This window comes from Aedes albopictus, chromosome 2, assembly GCF_035046485.1.
Source record: "Aedes albopictus strain Foshan chromosome 2, AalbF5, whole genome shotgun sequence".
Taxonomy (NCBI): domain Eukaryota; kingdom Metazoa; phylum Arthropoda; class Insecta; order Diptera; family Culicidae; genus Aedes; species Aedes albopictus.
The window spans coordinates 39,975,200-39,994,968 of record NC_085137.1 but is presented as its reverse complement, the minus strand read 5'-3'; the positions used below and the strand labels follow the sequence as shown (position 1 = coordinate 39,994,968).

General features: G+C 38.3%; 2 protein-coding genes across 2 annotated transcripts; both read right to left on the bottom strand.

The window, feature by feature from the left end:
• Nucleotides 1-3,787: 3,787 nt before the first annotated feature.
• On the bottom strand, nt 3,788-6,414 carry LOC109621837 (zinc finger protein 665-like). The gene is made up of 6 exons (XM_029871766.2): nt 6,053-6,414; nt 5,721-5,983; nt 5,357-5,656; nt 5,080-5,291; nt 4,179-4,398; nt 3,788-4,113 (listed from the first exon to the last, which is right to left on the bottom strand). The coding sequence occupies exons 1-6, from the start codon at nt 6,170-6,172 to the stop codon at nt 3,945-3,947; spliced, it is 1,284 nt and encodes a 427-aa protein (XP_029727626.2). The 5' UTR covers nt 6,173-6,414; the 3' UTR covers nt 3,788-3,944.
• Nucleotides 6,415-9,094: 2,680 nt separating this feature from the next.
• Nucleotides 9,095-17,118, bottom strand: LOC115253677 (zinc finger protein 691-like). The gene is made up of 4 exons (XM_029871118.2): nt 16,843-17,118; nt 10,362-10,911; nt 9,626-9,848; nt 9,095-9,566 (listed from the first exon to the last, which is right to left on the bottom strand). The coding sequence occupies exons 1-4, from the start codon at nt 16,984-16,986 to the stop codon at nt 9,272-9,274; spliced, it is 1,212 nt and encodes a 403-aa protein (XP_029726978.1). The 5' UTR covers nt 16,987-17,118; the 3' UTR covers nt 9,095-9,271.
• Between the last annotated feature and the right edge of the window lie 2,651 nt (nt 17,119-19,769).

The window sequence follows — 19,769 nt, the reverse complement described above, 5'->3', positions numbered from 1 at the left end:
TTTTGCTCAAAGAAATTTTCGTAGGATTTCTAACCAAACTTATCGCGATTTCTCTACAAGATTTTCTATAGGGAAAATCGTAGAAGCTGTCGCAGATTTTGTCGGAGATTTCAAGCAATTCCTTCCGGTGTTCCGCTTGGGACTTCCCCAGGATATCTTTTCATAATTTCTCTCAGAGTTGCTTCAGGAGTTATTCCTGAGGTTTCTACCAGAGTTCCTCCAAGGATTTCTTATGAAATTTTTCACGAATTTTCTGCAGGAATTCTTCCCGAGATTTCTTCCACAGTGTTTCCTGTAATATCTTCAAGAAATTTATGTAAGCTTTCTTCTAAAGTTCCTTCTTGGTTGTCTACAGGAGTTCCAGATGGGATATTTCTTCAAGGTCTCGCGGGGTTTTTTTGGAAGCTTTACCTGAAATGTCTCTCGGAGTTTTTCCTGATACTTCTCTACAAGATTCCTTCCAATGTTGGTCGTGGGAGGTCTCTCAGAGTTTTTTTTTTAATTCATCCTGGACTTTCACCTAAGATTTTTTGCCAGAGTACCTTCTGGGATTCCTACAGGAGCTATTGCCGATATTTCTCAATGAATTCTTCCCGTGATTTCTTCCAGATCCAGGCTTTTATACCGGATTTCTTGCAGTGAACAACCTGAGATTTTTTTTACAGATTTTCTCTGCATTATTCTCAGAACTCTTAACGGAATCTTTACCAGAAATTGTCCCGAGAAACTCTGGAAGCATATCGGAAAACCTCTGGAAGAATATCGGGAGATACTCAAACAGATACCTAATCAAAAACTTCTGCGGAAATCCAGAAAGGAATCCTGGTAGAAATCTCAGGAACAACTCTCAGAAATTTTGAAAGATTTTTACTTGTTACTTGGGGATTTTCTTTTATAATTTATAAAAAGTATATAATTTATAGAAAATTTGGGTTTATTTTTAATTATAAAACTTTTAAAATTTTCCTGGAAAAACTGGAAAACTCAGGGAGTTTTATTTTGAGTTATGAGTAGACACCCTGCACCATGAATTAAGGTTACCTGATTAGTGGAACAGGCGATCCGTAATACTACTCTGTACCAGTTGAACTAACCGCTACCGACACTACACAGCTATCTAGGTGGATCAGGAGAATAAGTTAATAATAATAATCAACTTCAAAAATCGATGTGTGACGCTTTTTTGATATTTCAAGATGGCGCTACGGAATGGTGGTTTGAGCTATGATACTATGCAATATCTACAGGGGATACTCAAAATAACTGCGATAGGTAAAATTTTCACTTTTCAAAAAATGTTCAACTCGCTGTAACTTTTCGAAAAGGGCATCAAATATTCCCAAATTTTTACTGTAAGTTTATCAACAAGTTGTGTATCAGTGGTTCAAATTTGAAAAGATCGGGCTATTCTACACGAAGTTACAAAGATTCTAGAAAAGGGTATAATTATCCGTAAGCCAAACTTGAGCTGTTATATCCCCGGATTCAATGAACCAAATGCAATGAAATTTTGATCATTTATTACTAATATAATGAACTTTGAAAAACATTTGACTTAATTTGAAATTATTAATAAGAAAAAAAGTTATAGCGATTTCATTTATTCTATGTTTTTAGTAAATTTATCTATATTTCATATGCATCACATTACTTTTTCAATTTAATGCCGGCCATTTGGTTACCTTCCTTCGGAACATAAATATATTCAAGTCAATTAGAGGGAATTTAAATAAACTATAATTACTATCTTGAATTTTGAAACGATCATGAAGTTTTGGATAAATTGGTGTTATATTAGAAAAATAATCTAATCGTTATAATTTTCTTTCGTGTAAAGAATTTTTAATTTAGTCAAAAGTTTTTGATAGCTCATTAAAATAGTCATAAATGATCAAAATTGTATTGCATTCGGTTTGTTGAATCCGGAGATATAACGGCTCAAAGGATACGGTGGGCAGGGCATGTTGCAAGAATGCCGGACAACAACCCTGCAAAGCTGGTGTTTGCAACTGATCCGGTTGGCACAAGAAGGCGTGGAGCGCAGAGAGCACGATGGGCGGACCAGGTGGAGCGTGACTTGGCGAGCATTGGGCGCGACCGAGGATGGAGAGCGGCAGCCACGAACCGTATATTATGGAGAAATATTGTTGATTCAGTTTTATCTTGAATTTGATGTAATACTAAATAAATTAATGATGAACAGCTCAAAGTTAGCTATCGGATAATTATACCACAGACAAACAGACGTCTCACTCTACTCACTTCCCATCGTTTCACTTTTTAACGGATAATTCAAATATTCCGTAGTTCGCAAATCGCTCGCTTATGGCGCTTGCATCGTTTTTGCTCCTGTTTGACGTTTGCTCACTACCGCCATCTAATCAGTAGGTTTGCGAACCACAGCATAATTAGCATTGGGCGATTATGTTTGCGTGACGATGATTTTTATCGCGTTTTGTTCCAAGTGGTACGTCTGTTTGTCTGTGATTATACCTTTTTCTAGAATCTTTGTAACTTCATGTAGAATAGCCCGATCTTTCCCAAATTTGGACCACTGATACACAACTAGTTGGTGAACTTACAGTAGAAATTTGAGAATAGTTGATGTGAAAATTTTACACCTGTCCCAGTTATTTTGAGAATCCCCTGTATCTATCGGGCTTGGTGAGAAGGGATTTCGTCAGGCATTCCTCTTAAAAATCTTCCCATGAATCCTTCCGGAACTGCTGTAGGGATTGCTCCTGAGATTTCTTCAGAGATTTCTGCAGGATTCCTTTAGGAAATACTGAGAGGATTCTTTTAGTTATTCTATTCAGTATTCCTTCAGTGATTCGTGCTCCTTCATAGATTATTTCCGGGATTCCTCCTGAAAAGGAATATAAAAGAATATAGATTTATGCTGAGATTTTTCTAGGTAATCCTAGTTTTTTTAGGAATTGGTGCCGGAATTTCTGATAAGATAAGATTCCTTTAAAAAATCTTCTCGAGCTGCTGAGCTTCCAGCCAGGATTCAAGCCATGATTCTTCTAAGGATTCCATCAGGTATTCTCTACGAGATTCCTTCATGAATAAAGTAATCTCTGCTTTAGAAAACCTTCAAAGCTTTCTTTTAGAAATTCTAGCCACAGATTCCTCCTGGTATTCTTTCGAAGATTTTTATTATATTCAGAGAATTCTAGTGTAATTCTTTCTGGTATACGTGCCGGGGTTCCTGCTGGTATTCCTTGAAAAAATTTTTCTCGATTTTTTGACGTTTTTCAAGAGATTTCTTCTATGATTCCTTCCGGAATTTCTTCACTTATTCTCTCAGTGAGTTCTGCCGAGCTTCCAGATGGAATTTCGTCCGTGATTTCTTGGAGGATCCCATCAGGGATTCTGTATCGGATTTATAATGAGACTTTCAGGGATTACTCCCGGGATTTCTAAAAGAAAACTCCCGCGCGAATTACAGGTAATAAGAGTGTGAGAATAAGCGAAAAATAGAGAAATGGGGAGGAATATGCTTTTTGATGCACATAGACATCTCTAGTAAACCATGACGTCATCTGACAGTCTTTTTTATTTTTCTTGATTAGTTATCATCTCTTTCACTAAATATAAATGCATTGTATACATCAGAATATAACGATAGTATGAAACTTGTGCTAAAACAGCTTGAAAAAAAAATGTCAGATGTTGAGGACCCACATTGGAGAATTTTTTGAAATTAAACCCTAGACTTACAATTTTTTCGTAAGATCATCTTTATTTTGTTGAAGCTTGGCTGTTGATAATCAATTTTTATGTTTATTATAATTGTGAGACACCTTGGGCGTTAACGGGTTAAGGAAAAAAAAATCTTTTTAATTTTAAGATTTCTTTTTAAGCAGTGAAGGAAGATGAGACAAAATGTACTCACTAATTTTCTAAGTTTTTAATGTCACATTAACTTTTATATTCTTAGGTTAACCTTCCTCATCCGACTGAACCTCCACTTTGATATCCTCTGCCTCGAACAGGTCTTCCTCTTTTTCCATTTGCTCTACCTCCGGCAATTCTACCAACACTATTGGCTGTGTATCTTTTCTGGTTTTTGTGTGCCTCGTCTTGGCGATGTGTTTCTTGAGTCCAGAGCTAAAATCGGATCAGAAAATTATCATTTCCCGTTTGATTTACCCCCTTCATTAGTTCATTTCCACCTCGTCGCAAATACGGTAAAGCACTCCTGGCACTCGTGCCCATGGGCGTGGGCCTTGGCTTTGTGTATCATGCAGCTCCTGTTGGAAGAGAAATATTGATGGCAAATGTGGCACTCGTAGGCGTTCCAACCGTGCACGTCGTTATAGTGAGTTTTCCGCTGAAACTTGCAATGGAATTTTTCCTCCGTGCAACCCATTTCACATTTGTACGGCTGAATACCTGTGGAAGAATGAGAACATTTAATTTACGAAATCTTTTTGCTTATTAGGAGGAATCGGTTTAATACGAATACAGTAGACGTTCGATAACTGCAACATGTTTACGTTTCACTTAGCGAACGAAAGTCCGATAGCTGCGACGCCTGGCAGTGTCAACAAACCATCAACTGACGTAAAATAAACGTGAACTTCATCCGATAGTTCATTTGAGCTAACATGGCCTACAATTCTGACATTTGGCGGTGCGATAACTGCAAATTTGTTGCACTTATCGAACTTGCAATTAAAAAGCATTGCAGTTAAACCGTTTGCACCGACCGAACATCTACTGTAGCTATTAAAGAGTTTTTGAAATAAACTTTCAATTTCATGTCTTCTTAATCGCTTAAACTTGGAGTTTCGAAAGCCAAAATTATTGTAGTTTTTTTAATTTTTTTGGCAATTTCAAGATTCACAGTTTCATCAGAAGAATATGCGCCAGCTGTTCTCAGTAACACAGAGCAGGAAATCAGAACCTTACAAATGCATAATTTCTTTTGAGCGGCAGCTAACGACGTCGATTAAAATCCGTGATGTATGCAGCACTCGAACCACTTGATTTCTTGGCGTGTAACATTGAGGGGGACGCAAATATCCCAATCCGAATCCCGTAGTTAAAAATAAGTTAGTCTCTGAATCCCACCTTTATGTCTGTTCAAATGACCTTCCATGAATATCACTTTGATCATTCGTTTGCACAATGAACAGGGCTCTTTTTCGTAAATATATTGCCGCTTCTTCGGGTCGTATTTCACATCTGTCGCCGTTCCTTCAGATTCCACGGAGATGTCCACGTTTCCGGTTTCATTGGATACGAAACTCTTATGAATAGTCGCATGTTCAGCTAAACGTGATCTAAAAATAATTTAATATGTAATGATCCTTAGAAACATCGTATTGCGTTTCCAATCATTTGTTACCTTGAACTAAACGCTTTGCCACAAACCGTGCATTTGTGATCTCGGGGTCCGTGCACTTGTCTCCGATGATCGGACAGCTGTTTCTTTACTCTGAATTTTTTATCACACATTGCGCACTCTATCGTTAAATCGCTCTGGTCGTCCTGCTGATCTATGTTTTCCGAATTAGCTTTGACATCTGAATTATTCTGAGGATCTTGTTTGGGAACATCCTCAGGCTGATCGTTTGCTGCTTTTGGCTGATCATTCTTTATATTTCCAGTTTTATCGTGAATCAGCATGTGCCTGGCTAAACGTGAACTGAAATATAATCAATTACCTAAATTAGTTGAATTTATGTAAATATTATATTTTGAATTCTTACGGTTGCAGAAAACTTCCGCTACAGATGGAACACTTGTACTTTCTTAATCCATGTGTCCTTTTGTGAAGTATCAATTGTCGCTTAACTGAAAAAACTTTACCACAAACGTCACACTCCAGCTTGATAGGCTGATTCTCTGTGGGCAAGTTCCCTGGCAGTAACTTCTGGGCATCTAAACAGCGTTGCCTGAAAACGTGGAACTCCTCTAGTCGTGTTCGGCAGCTGGCACAGATCAAGTGACTGACGGTATCCGTGTCGGAAACCTTAGAGAAGATGAATTTGTATAATAACGCGACAGTTTTTTACTGCAAATCAGTGAAACGATTCGTTACCGTGATTGAAAGGTAGTTGTAGATCCACTGTTGAACTTCCCTTTGCTCGAATATATCAGCCAACCATTCTACGCTCAGACAAAGTCGGCATACTTGCTCAGCGTTTTGAGAAGTTTCCATTTTAATTTCAACGGGTTCGATGTCATTTTAATTGGATAAAAACGACTACTTTCGAAAAACTACGTTTAGCTAACAGAAACAGGAAGAAAACAATTTTTTTCAGATAGATAGGTACTGCTCAGAAATACCTACAGGAGGTAGAAATTCCCCGACACAACTGAATTCATTCACTTCAATAACAAACTTTTGTGTGGATTTATTAACCCTTTCTGGTATAGTAACTGTTATACATATCAGTTTCGACGATAGATACAGTAGTTTCATTCGAATCACGTTGTCAGTCGTGAGCTACGAGGTATCATTTCAGATTTCAAGAACTTCACGGCTCCGACCAGATTATGCATTGCTGTTATTCATGGCGAAAACACATTGAATTATTCTTGTAGATTTGAAAGACTTCATTATAGGAACGTTTGGATGACTCTGAATGTTCCAAAGGACTATAATAATATCTAGTAGACGACTTCAGGTTGGTCCAGTAACCGCGATTGATTATGCAACTTTACACAGTATAGCAGATATGGGTACTGTTACGAGCGTAGACCTGAAGTTCTGAACTCCAAGGTAGTTTGGCTGATTTCGAAAATTCCTATATTGTCTTTCAAGAGCTTCACGGATCCCAGCAGCATAAGCAATGCTATTATTTATGGTAAATACACATAAAATAATTCTTGTAGATTTGAAGGACAGTTTAGACAACCCTAAATGTCCCAAAGGTTTATTACAATATCTAGTAGACTTCAGATTGATCCAGTATTTGCGGTTGATTATTGAACGTAACTCAGTATAGCATATATGACTGTTGTTACGAATGTAGACCCGAAGTTCTGAACTCCGAGATAGTTTGGCTGACCTGGAATAACCCCATAGTGTCTCTTAATGACATTTTGGATTTCAAGAGCTTTACATATCACAGCAGATCATGCAATGGTGTTATTTATGGCGAAAACTTATAAAATTATAGTTGTAGATTTGAATGACTATGATAGGACAGTTTAGACGACCCTGAGTGTCCCAAAGGTAGTAAACTAGTAGACTTCAGGTTGATCCAGTAAACACGGTTAACTATGCAACGTTATTCAGTATAGCAGTTATTGCTACTGTTACGAGTGTAGACCTGAAGAAGTTCTGAACACCAAGGTAGTTTGGCTGAAAACATTTCAAGAACTTCACGGATCACAACAGATTATGCAATGCTATTATTGATGGCGAAAACACATAAAGTTATTCTTGTAGATTTGAAGGACTTCATTATAGGGCAGTTTGGACGACCCTCAATGTCCCAAAAGTTTATGATAATATCTATTAGACTTCAGATTGGTCCTGTAACCGTGATTGATTATGCAACGTTACTTGTAGATTTGGAGGACTTCACTATTAAACAGTTTAGAACATCTAGAACATCCCAGAATATAAAACACCTTTTGATGATAATGATGAGCCTGGGCGTGTTAGTGGAATACCTGTAAGTAAATAGAAAATCGGGTTAAGTACTGTTTCTTTTAATTCCACTAGGAGTTTGCATCCTCTCACAGATACGTATTTTGACCTCAACTGTAAGGTTGTCTTCAGCGTCTAGTACTGTCGAGTCAAGTACGACACACTCAAGACGGCCTTACTTAAGGTTGAAATACGTATCTGTCAAAGGATACAAATTCTTAGTGGAATTAAAAGGAACAGTACTTAATCCGATTTTCTTTTACCGAAGACCACGTTATCAAGAAGACTTGTAGCATTGCTGGGAATCGGGAGTCACTGTTAGCAGCGCTGCTCACGGATCAAGGTGGAACTATTCATGATGGTGTGAGTAAATTATCATACTAGCACCAACTCACTGTTAAACTTTTATACTTAAGTACCACCTTAACTCAACAGGCAGCGCTGCCGTCGGTGACGTTTGTCGTTAGTATAGGAGAATAGCAGAGTTCTATTCAAATCAAACGCCAGAGTTATTCTATTCGGTATTCCTTCAGGGATTCGTCTTCCTTCATAGATTATTTCCGGGATTCCTGTTATTCCATTAGGGATTTCTCCTGAATAGGAATATGAAAGTATAAAGATTTCTGCCGAGATTTCTCTAGGCAATCCTAGATTTTTGTTTAGGAATTCGTGCCGGAATTTCTGATGGAATTCCTTGAAAAATTCTTCTCGAGCTGCTGAGCTTCCAGCTAGGATTCCTGTCATGATTCCTCTAAGGATTCCATCAGGTACTCTCTACGGGATTTTTTCAATAATAAATTCCTGCTTTAGAAAATCTCCAAAGGATTCTTTCAGAAATTATAGTCGGAATTCCTGCTGGAATTACTTCACTGATTTCTCCTGGCCATGCCTCCATGCCCCATAGAATGATGAAGGGTAATCATACCCTAGAGGGCAATATATGAGTTTTATACATGCAATACGTGCAGCTTCAACAGTATGGTTGCTAGAGTTTTAACCAATAAAGACAGGCGAATGACTTTTCTGGTCCCATAGTTCAGCTGCCATACCATCCTTTCCAGTTGCTAGCACACCGCTTCTACTAGGAGGCGTTTTTTTCTCTTTCGAATTAAGCATGTCTGCTGCTTTCGCTTCCCTTTCGTTCCACGTTCTGCCGGCTACCATGCTGCAGCATTACCGCTCTGCACTTCTTGTCGAACGGATGGTTCCGGTGTCTCCGTTCAGCTATATCCTTTGATCATCGACTAAAGATAAAGATCCCAAATCTCCCATCCTAACAAATACACTTTCCGTAGTGGTTGTGAGAATGCAGAAGCACTCTCAACCTTTAGAAGCAACAACCATCACACACCAACATTCCTTTTCGTTGAACAGAGCAAAACATAAGCTACTGAAACATAAGTGGAGTGTCATCAAGTGAGTACAAATGCTTCAAGGTCCTTTTTATACTTAGGACATGTAACTTCTTACAAGCTCCAAAATATATTGCAACTTCCTGCAAACGAACCCAAACATCGTGTTTTTAACATAGGAATTGAGCATTTTATGATTTTTTTAGTCAGACCTAAAGTTTCAGGTATAAAAATTATAATCATCTTTCGCTGCTTATCACCTTATTTAGAACTAGTATCATGCAGCTGATAACCCTATCTACTTCGTTTATTGAATAACAACCCAATCACCCGAATCGGAATGGATTCTAGTCTCTTCCGTCGCCACAAATTCGTCTTGCCGGGCATCATGTAGCATCAGTTCGTCCTCACATTTTACTTCGGCTTGCTCTAGCTGGGCCTGCAGCCAGTTTCTACCGAAATCATCGCCTTCGCTTGAAAAGTGTTTTTGCGGTACGTGGCGTTGTAGAGCGTACTCCGTGGGAAACGACGCGTTACATTTGGAACAGGAGAATTTGTTTTCCTTGGCGCCATGCCCCAACATGTGCCTTTTCTGGAGATACCTGGAACAGATGATGGTTGAATGTTAGTTTAAATTTCTACCAAAAACGTGTTTTCTTACTCAGTCGCAAACTCCTTTTGACAAATATCACATTTGAACGATTTTGTAGCATGATGGATCCGTTTGTGACTGTATAGTCCTTGTCTCGTAGCAAAAGATCGATTACAAACGGGACAGCAATATTTGTGGGCATCATGCCGGTGCCGGTAGTGCCAAATGCGATGGTAGTTATCCGTGAAAGCCGCATCGGTGCAACCCCGCTCGCATTTGTATGGTTTTACACCTGTGTACCAGAAAACAATTATTAAGAAACAATAAAAAAGTGAATTCCTTTCGGAATAATGGTATTTAGCACCCTGGGGTATACCCTGTTTGGCATAATGCCGTTTGGCATAAAGTCGTTCCACAGTCGTTCGTCATAAAGTCTTTTGGCATAATTCGGAATGAAAGACAAATGAATCTGAATATGGTCAATCCAAAAAAATCGCCCATGCTACTGTCGAATGTCCCATATGTTTGACCTTTATTCAGTTTTCTCGCGTCAGAATTGATTCTTTGCACATGAATTTGAAACATCGTTGCAAAAATGACGAATCGCGGGAAATGACTAATATATGTGATGCAGTTTAGAAATTAACAATGATATTTACGCGAAAAAATAAATGAAAAATTCTACTTCACTTATTGTTATTCCGAACGACGTGGTAGACCCGTCATCATGCTAAAAGGCCATAATGTCAAATGACAATCTTCCAAACAAATTAAGTCAAGCCGTATCCCATGCCTTAACACTAACCTAGATGTTTGTTCATATGTCCCTCCATTCGGCTCCCCTGAAGTTTTGTTCCGCACATTTCGCAAGTATATTTCTTAATTTTCGCCTTTCGCGGATTCGGGGTCTGTAGTTTTTTTGTTTTTAAATCTTCGTCATCACTTGATTCCAAAATTTCAATTGACGACAAAGCAGTGGAACTGTCTTTCGCTTGGTCATCATCATCTGGATAATGTTCGCCAACACTCATGTTCGATTCCCTCGTATCCTCATCTTGACATTCCGAGGTACTGCTTAGATCTTCCAGTAGGATAACTACTGGATCTAGTTCTTCCGCTCCCGCATAATAGATTTCCTCCATGGCTTCTGGAGTTTGCAGTGACACTGCATTATCATTCCGTTGAGCTTCTAACGCACTCTCTTCCGAAGAGATTTGTTCATCGTTGATCGCAGCTCGTTCGTTCAACAAAACGTTTTGTACATCCAAACATTGCAACCGATATTCTCGAAACTCATTCAAACGTATCTTACATTCAGCACAAATGCTTTGACTGATTGAATCCTTTTCGGTGATCTGAAAGACAATGTTTCAATGAGGAGCTTTAGCAAAGAAAAAAAGATAAATTACAACATAAGACAATCCCGTACAAACCCGACCTCAATGTATGATATTTATAGACCCTCGCGATATCGTTTCCCAAATTTTAGCTTATCCTTTAGGGTTCGTCGCCTGAATCCCTAGTTCACCTAGAAGTCTCCAACAAGTTGAAGATCTGATTTCGAGATCCGAAGCATCTTGAGGGATACAATGATAACGTGAAAAGGTTGTGCAGTAAAGCGAGTAGTTTAACAGGATGTTTGAATCCGTATTTTAGTTTGTATGTTTTTGCTACATTTTGAGATCATTTTTCCGCATCTTTTCAACAAGGCCAATGGTAGGGTAACCAATATAATTTGGACCCCCTGGGTCGCATTAACACAACTTACATACATATATTTAATGAAGAGATGACGCATTTTTTTTAGAATCATTCGCTAAATTAGATTGCTCGGTACGGGCAGTAATAATTTCCTCACTGGAAATATCAGTATTTGCCTTGAAATTATTTTTTGTCAGAGTCGTCATCCGTGCGAGTGTCGCAACATGTTTACAAAAAGAGATTGCGGTGCTGAGGAAACTTGCAGTTGTAAACAAAAACGTTTATCATTCTAGCGCATCAAATTCGCAAAGTTCGTCTATCAGCCTTTGTCAATACACTGAAGTTTTTTTTACGACGGTAATGGTACCGCGTAAAAAAACCGTATTATTTCAAAAAACGTCATAAAAAACCGCGTTATTTCAAAAAACGTCGTAAAAAAAGTCAAGTCACGTTAGATGTGATTCTGACTATTTTGCGCGTGTTTTCAAAAAAACTCGTTTTTTTGTCGTATAAAAACGACGGGTTTTGAAATAACGCGGTTTTTTTATGACGTTTTTTGAAATACGCGGTACCGCGTAAAAAAAACTTCAGTGTACAGTAATTAGGATGTGTTCCAGCCAAGTTCCAGCATATTCAAATGGCAGATTCTTCGAAAATAGTTTCAAACGGGTTTAAACACCGGGTGTCCAAAATATATACTTAAGAGGGTCCAAGATGTATTGGGGTGACCAAAACAGCGAAAACTGTTGCTTCAAAAATCAGTTATTTTTATCAATTTTTCAGCCAGAAATGACGTTGTGGCTATTTTTAACGGACAGTGGAGGCTTTTACGATTAGGGAACGTTCAAAAATTACGTCCAACATTTGGGGGAGGGGGGGGGTCTAGAAAAGTGTGACAGTACGTGTATTAGGTATAGGAAAATAGCGTGACAGAGGGGAGAGGGGGGTCTAGAAATCCCAAAAAATGATGGACGTAATATTTGAATCTTCCCTTATACTAACATCATTATTATGTGCAGAACCCACTGAATCTGTTGGATTATGACTTAAATTCAAACTAATGTCCTCTAGCGGTCCAAAATTTGACCGTTACCCTATCATTCGGAAACATGATCATTGACATGAAATGTTTGATTGACTTTTTGCATGGGTACTCGAAAATGTTGGCAATAGTGGAAAACTCACATTTTTTTTTTGTTGGAAAAAGCACATTCATAGACATTCGAGTTAGCGTCATTTATTTGTTGAATTTGAAGAAATTTCATCCACCGCTTAGGCATCTTCCTTCTTGGAGGAAAAATTTCCTTTCTGAATGATGGCATAACGAAACGTGCATTAACCCTTAAAGGATGTGGACAACTTTTTTGCATAGTTATACTTATAGCTTTTGACCCAGTGGGTGGATTTTCAAAACCAAAATGTTTTTATCAAGGGAATTAGTTGTGCTATCATATGCATATATGGTGATTCTGTTATGCTAGAACATTTTGGAGATATAGCTGCAAATGTAGTGTACACCACTTGTTATTCGCTCGATTTCGGGTAATATTTCTATGCAAATGTGATATATGTTAGTGAAAATTGCCCAAAACTCCTTGTTTGGGTTGTAGCTGTTAGTTAGAAATGAGTTATGACCTTTTACAGCTGTAACATAGATCTCCAGGTTATCCAAAACGTCCAGAAGTTTTGAACTCTGTCTACTGAATACCAATAGTTATGTTTACTTTTTAAATCACTTGAACTTGAAGAATTACATTCAATTATACATTTTAAAACATGAAATGATGGTAATCATGACCTGGTGATGTTCTAGGAAACTTAAAAAAAGCTCTGAAGTAGTGATTTTAAGGCCTTTACCTGTAATAGTATATCAAACTAATGTATGCATGTCAGAACTGATTTCATTAGATCCATACATGTAAATCAGAGTATTAAAGACTAACTGCACATCAATGGCGATACCTTAGGCCATCCAAATTATTCTGGAGTTAAGACCTTTATATCTACACCGGTAATAACGCATCGGTTGCATTTCAAACTTAGCATAGTGCATTTTGGCAGTCATGGAAGATCAGTTGAATCATATGATACTTGTATGTATACACATCACAGAGGCATCCTGGATCATCCGAACTATTCTGAAGTTGAGAAATATGGTTTGAATTTGAAATGGTGTACCAACAGAGGTGAACAAACATAAGGTTTTGCCAATTTGATTTATACACATAGTGCAAGCCATGGGAGAGATGTTTCCAGATCATCAGGGATATCTGAGGTCTCCTTTCAGTATTATGTGGTTAAGACCTTCAAATCTATACTCGTAACAAAGCATCCTGCACGTTCAAAACTTAGTGTAGTGTGTTTCAGTAGACATAGATGATGAGCAGAGATGGAATCCTCCTCAGAGCAAAACAAGAGAACAAAAAATCTACACCACGCTCCCGCATCCAATGCCAGAGCGGCTTCGGGTTGTCGGCTGTTCGGGTTCGTTTGGAAGTTGACCATCAATGTTAACTTCTTTTCCAGATCAGCCTAGATAGCTGTGTAGTGTTGGTAGTGATTGTCTCAATTGGCTAAGAATAACACTACGGACCGCCTGATCCAGTGGTAAGAGTCCACTAAACAGGTGACCCCTAATTCATGGTGTTATGCGGCTTTATGCTTACCGTGCCAAAGAATGAATGGTTAGGGGGGTCTAATAAAAACCTAACCACAAACGGAGCCTGTGGAGAATTAGGGCGTCCTCGACAGTATTACGCCCTTACTGCGCTAACCGGAGCAATGGTGCAGTGGACGTTGCGTTTCTCCGAGATAATCAGTTGCCCTTCTTAAGTCTCAAATTTGAAGCTAAATAAGGGTGGGGTTATTCAAATGTTGATAATTAGCTTACATTACTGCCTATATAGGTTCGCTAAATGCGTTTTCGCCATTGGCGTTTTTTTAATTGACACCAATTTGGTTCGTCGTTGATGTTTCCTTTTTGTGCTGTGATTGTGAAGAGTGTAATCCTGTCTAGTTTGGGTAGTGGCTACGGCAAGGAAACCTCAGATCAATTTTCAGCGTAAAAAGCGTATGTAGCCCAAGTGGATCTACTTCAAAAAGTTCATTTTCGTAGGCTAACTTCTGTACATATAGGTTACCTTGTGAACCCAGTTTTGCTTTTTTCATTATAGATGAACTGTCGTGCCTCGAGCATGCTATATTTTAGAATAACGTTAACATTATGTTTCAACCTTTCCTTGTGGATGCCTTCAAGCAAGCTCTTGTTTTCAGCATCTTTTCGCTGATATTTGGCATCTGAAGTAGCTCAAACATTGATTTGAGATGCTTCAGTTTGATGGAATACTTAGGTAGTACAGTTCATGGTTAACTTAACATAGAATTGCACCTAACCCAACTCTGCATGAGCAGAACTTGTCATGAGTTGACTGATTGGCCTGTGTCAGATGAGGACCCTCTATTTGACCTTTTTGCACTTTGGAGTGTTCCTTCGCAAACTTTGCGTATTCAGGCGTCCCTGCTCAACAAGCTAGGGTACCTGTAATAATTGGTTGCGATCGCATTTTATGGATAACTCGCTTCCATTGCTACTCCAAGAGAGTTTTATTATGGTTTTGTTATTACAACGCCCTTCATTGTGGTATACCATAGCTACTGCTTTGAACGAAGCTTGTCCTCTGCGGTCTGTGCGGACCGCAAGAGGTATTCCTGAATGGAACTCGGACCTGTTCAAGTTTCAAATATCTTCGGATAAACCAGTCTTTTGTATAGCTACGAATCTTTAGCTTCTACCCCGAGGATTGTAGCTATAGAATCGATTTAGTGGACACTAAAAAGCTCTGCTTACTTCAAATCTCCTGGAGCAAATGGGGCTTTGTCCTATTTTTCTCCAGAGGGATTTGAGTTTTTCAAACCTGTTTTGAACTCTTGTAGTTTTCTATTGGGTATTTTCATGGCGTGAAATTACTCTGTAGTTTTATCCCGAAAGGGTGCGTGCGTTGTAAAAAGAAGGAATAAGTTCCAGATTTATCTGGTTACGTCGTTCTTTCTGAAATGGTCTAAACGCATTGTCTATTATCACATCTGTGATGTTCGTCTGGCTAACATGCCTGTTCATGTGAACTTACATGTCTCCCAATTTGGGATGTCTACAGTGACTCTTTTACACAAAGTTGTATACGTTTTCAAGAAAGCACTCGCTCAAACGTAGTTTTTGCTTGGGTGATTTCTTGAATATTGAGGATGCTTTTGATGACGTGCCTTTCTATGTCATATTGAAAGTCGCATGACGTCGCAAGCTACCTCCAATGAGCTATAGGCTCTTTTTACGCTTATGCGTTTTACAGTGTCCTTTTCAGGGCACTGATTAACCCCGTTGTGGTATGAGCTATGAGCTCTCGTTGCGCTTATGCGTTCATTCCCTCTTCTAGGGCACCCCTTCCTATTTCATCACCTTTCCCTTTCCCTATTCCCATCCCTTGTCCCATTCTCCCTCAGGTAAATGATGAAATTACTGGTGAACGTGCAGGATGCTTTGTTTCGAGTATAGATCAGAAGGCCTTAACCACATAATACTGAAATGAGACCTCAGATATCCCTGATGATCTGGAAACTTCTCTCCCATGGCTTGCACTATGTGTATAAATCAAATGGACAAAACCTTATGTTTGTTCACCTCTGTTGGTACATTATTTCAAATTCAAACCATATTTCTCAACTTCAGAATAGTTCGGATGATCCAGGATGCCTCTGTGATGTGTATACAAGTATCATATGATTCAACTGATCTTCCATGACTGCTAAAATGCACTATGCTAAGTTTGAAATGCAACCGATGCGTTATTACCGGTGTAGATATAAAGGTCTTAACTCCAGAATAATTTGGATGGCCTAAGGTATCGCCATTGATGTGCAGTTAGTCTTTAATACTCTGATTTACATGTATGGATCTAATGAAATCAGTTCTGACATGCATACATTAGTTTGATATACTATTACAGATAAAGGCCTTAAAATCACTACTTCAGAGCTTTTTTAAGTTTCCTAGAACATCACCAGGTCATGATTACCATCATTTCATGTTTTAAAATGTATAATTGAATGGATTTATAAAAGTTCAAGTGATTTAAAAAGTTAACATAACTATTGGTATTCAGTAGACAGAGTTCAAAACTTCTGGACGTTTTGGATAACCTGGAGATCTATGTTACAGCTGTAAAAGGTCATAACTCATTTCTAACTAACAGCTACAACCCAAACAAGGAGTTTTAGGCAATTTTCACTAACATATATCACATTTGCATAGAAATATTACCCGAAATCGAGCGAATAACAAGTGGTGTACACTACATTTGCAGCTATATCTCCAAAATGTTCTAGCGTAACATAATCTCCATATATGCATATGATAGCACAACTAATCCCCTTGATAAAAACGTTTTGGTTTTGAAAATCCACCCACTGTGTCAAAAGCTATAAGTATAACTATGCAAAAAAGTTGTCCACATCTTTTAAGGGTTAATTAAAACTAAGACACTAACTTAAAATTAAGATAAGTCCAAATAAATATTAAAAACTATTCATACCTTGATTGATAATAGCTCCATGATCCACGTGTGAAGCTCGCTCTGGTTAAAGATATCTTCGAGAAACTCCTCGCTCATACATAATCGACAAACTTGCGGAAAGTTCAGGTTTGAACTGTGTTCTGCTGCCGGTGAAGTATACATATTTTTGTGTATTAGTTGACTGTAACAAACAAATTTATTATCTTCGCTTAGTTTACGATATAATAATATCCATTTCAAACGATCGTGCACTTTGTTTTGAATTATGTTTGTTTACAAACACCATGACAGACGTCTGACAAGTGTTGCCTTGCACTGTTGCTTCGAAACGTTCATCAATGGGTAAAAAGTAATAGTCATTTGTCAATGTACTCTTTTTTAGCAGTCAAAACCAACCCACTGATAGGCATTGTTGTCAACATCTTTTTTGTTAAAACGGCCCCAAAATAAGCCGATCAAACGAAATTGGGCCCCTAATGTCTCTACTGTCACTCCATGCTATAGGTATATTTATGGCACAAATTTCCCAAATGGTGGAGACCGTGCCTCTGGAGCCGACCTACTGATACCTGATGCTATAGGTATAGGCGTGTCAATGGCGTGGTCGAAACTGACCCATTTCACCAGTCTAATTGGGTTGTTTAGTAAATAAAATATTCCTATTTTTATAGCCTAATCGAAAGCGCTCATTTTTCTGAGTATAACTTGATTTTATTGGATTCCAATACCTTTGTTTTGATGGTTAAATTAACAAAACAGTTTCAATTTTCGTGGATAGTAAAATAGTCCATTTTACGCGCCGTTTTTATGAATCAAATTTTGGCAGGAGCATGCGTCCTAACCCGTGAAAATCAATATAATCATCAACATTTTTGTCACTTCGTAAAATGGCTGTTCTTAAAATCAAGAACAATCTGGTCACAGAGAACAGACATCCAGGCTAGAACAAATTTCATTCGGAAAGTTGTGTAATGATTTGAATCTTTACTTGAGTAAGGTTGCAAACCAATACATAATGACAACACTAACGCCACCAAACACCATATTGCCACAGTCAGTGGTGAATTGAAACATTTTATGTGGTGAATTAAATTAGTATGGGAAATTAACCGATTGCAGCGCCACGCTATTGCCACTTGTGTTGCAGATTTCGAATGGCCGTTAAATTCCTTACACAGTTTCGAAACTGGAATTGGATGTCTGTTCTCTGTGATCTGGTGATGCACCAATTAGTGATTTTGCCGCTAGATGGTGCTAGGTCAAGTAAAGATTTAAGCTTTAATGTCACAGAATCTAAAGCAAATAGAAAAGTGTAGTCACCGGCAAAAATATTCAGAAATGGAAATACAATATGTTGATTTCCCATTTAGTTGGTGGCCGCTAGGTAGCGCTAGTTGTCATGTGAAGTTGTAATATTTAATATTTCGGGATCTATAGCAGATGGAGAGGTATCGTCTTTGGCAAAGTTATTCAGAAGGATAAGAGAAATCTGGCGATTCTCCAATTAGTCGGTGATTTCGCCGCTAGGCGTCTTAAATTGTCATTTAAAGTTTTAAATTTCAATAACTCGGGCTCCATAGCAGATAGAAAAGAATCGTCTTCGGCTAAGTTGTTCAGAAGGACAAGAGCAATATGTATATTGATTGACCTATTGATGATTTTACCACTACGTGTTGACAAGTTGACAAGTAAAATGGGGAGTTTCTTTATCTCGCGATCTAAAGTAGATATAAAAGTGTTGTTTTTGACATATTTAAAGCTTGACGGGGCGCCATCACAATCATCAATCATTGCCCTCAACCTTTGCAAATTGAAACCTCAAATTATACTGCATGGGATGTTCTAAAAAATTGATACGTTTGTTTGCTTACATGCAAAGAACAATCGACCAGTTAGATCAGTCTACTGGAAGTTGAGATTTGCATCCCCAAAATTCCAAGGTAAATGATGATGAAAGAGACGGAAGGTAGTAAAAATAACACGATGCCCCGTATCATCTTAAAGAAAGTGGTTAAGAATAATTTCTAATTATTTGGTGATGTAGCCGCTAGGTGCCGCCAGTTGTCACGTAAAGATTTGAACTTCTTTATCTAAGGGTTCAAATAAGATAGAAGTTTTGACTTTCGAAAGACTCTTCAGGAAATCGAGAGTAACTTGGAGAAAAATCTGGGGGTTTATGAATTAGTTAATGATTTTACGCAAGGTGACATAGGCGCCAACTTAGGGGGGGGGGGGTGCAAGCATGGTTTTGTCCCCCAATATTTGACGATTTTTCGAATTTCCCATACAAAAATTCAGAAAAAACCAGACTTTGCCCCCCCCCCCATAATTTGACCAAGTTGGCGCGTCTGCAAGGTGGTGATACTGATTAAGCGTATATTTAAACTGCTTCATTTCGGGATTCAAAGCAGATAGGGAATCGCGCCACTTGGGCGGTGGCTTCTATATTCGTCTGTTTTCCAGAAGAAATTTGAACCAATTGACACAACTTTTGGAATGTGGTGAGATATGTATAGTATCTACCCGTGTACAACATTTCAAGTCAATTGGTTCAAATTTGACTGAGTTATTGTGGAAAAGTCTCTATCAGTGGTTGGCAAAACCAGTGGCAAAATCTAGGACAAAATACAAATTTTGATTGGCTAACTGCGATCCACGTCAACGTGTGCTCTGTTGAGTCACTGTCACGTTCCTTTTTCCATAAAAAATGGACTGACTCTGATGACGTGTAGAGAAATTACCCAAGTAACCATGACGCTGGATATAGAGCATTAATTTCGCTTTATAGTTTATTATACGACATGCGATATAAAGTTGTTTTGTCATATAGGTACTATTAAAGTAAATTTAAAGTTGAAAGTGGCGCCACTATTGTTGATTTAAAGCAAGCTTTACTGTGGTGATTGCTAAAGCATATAAAATGCTTGTTCCATATAGCTAATGCA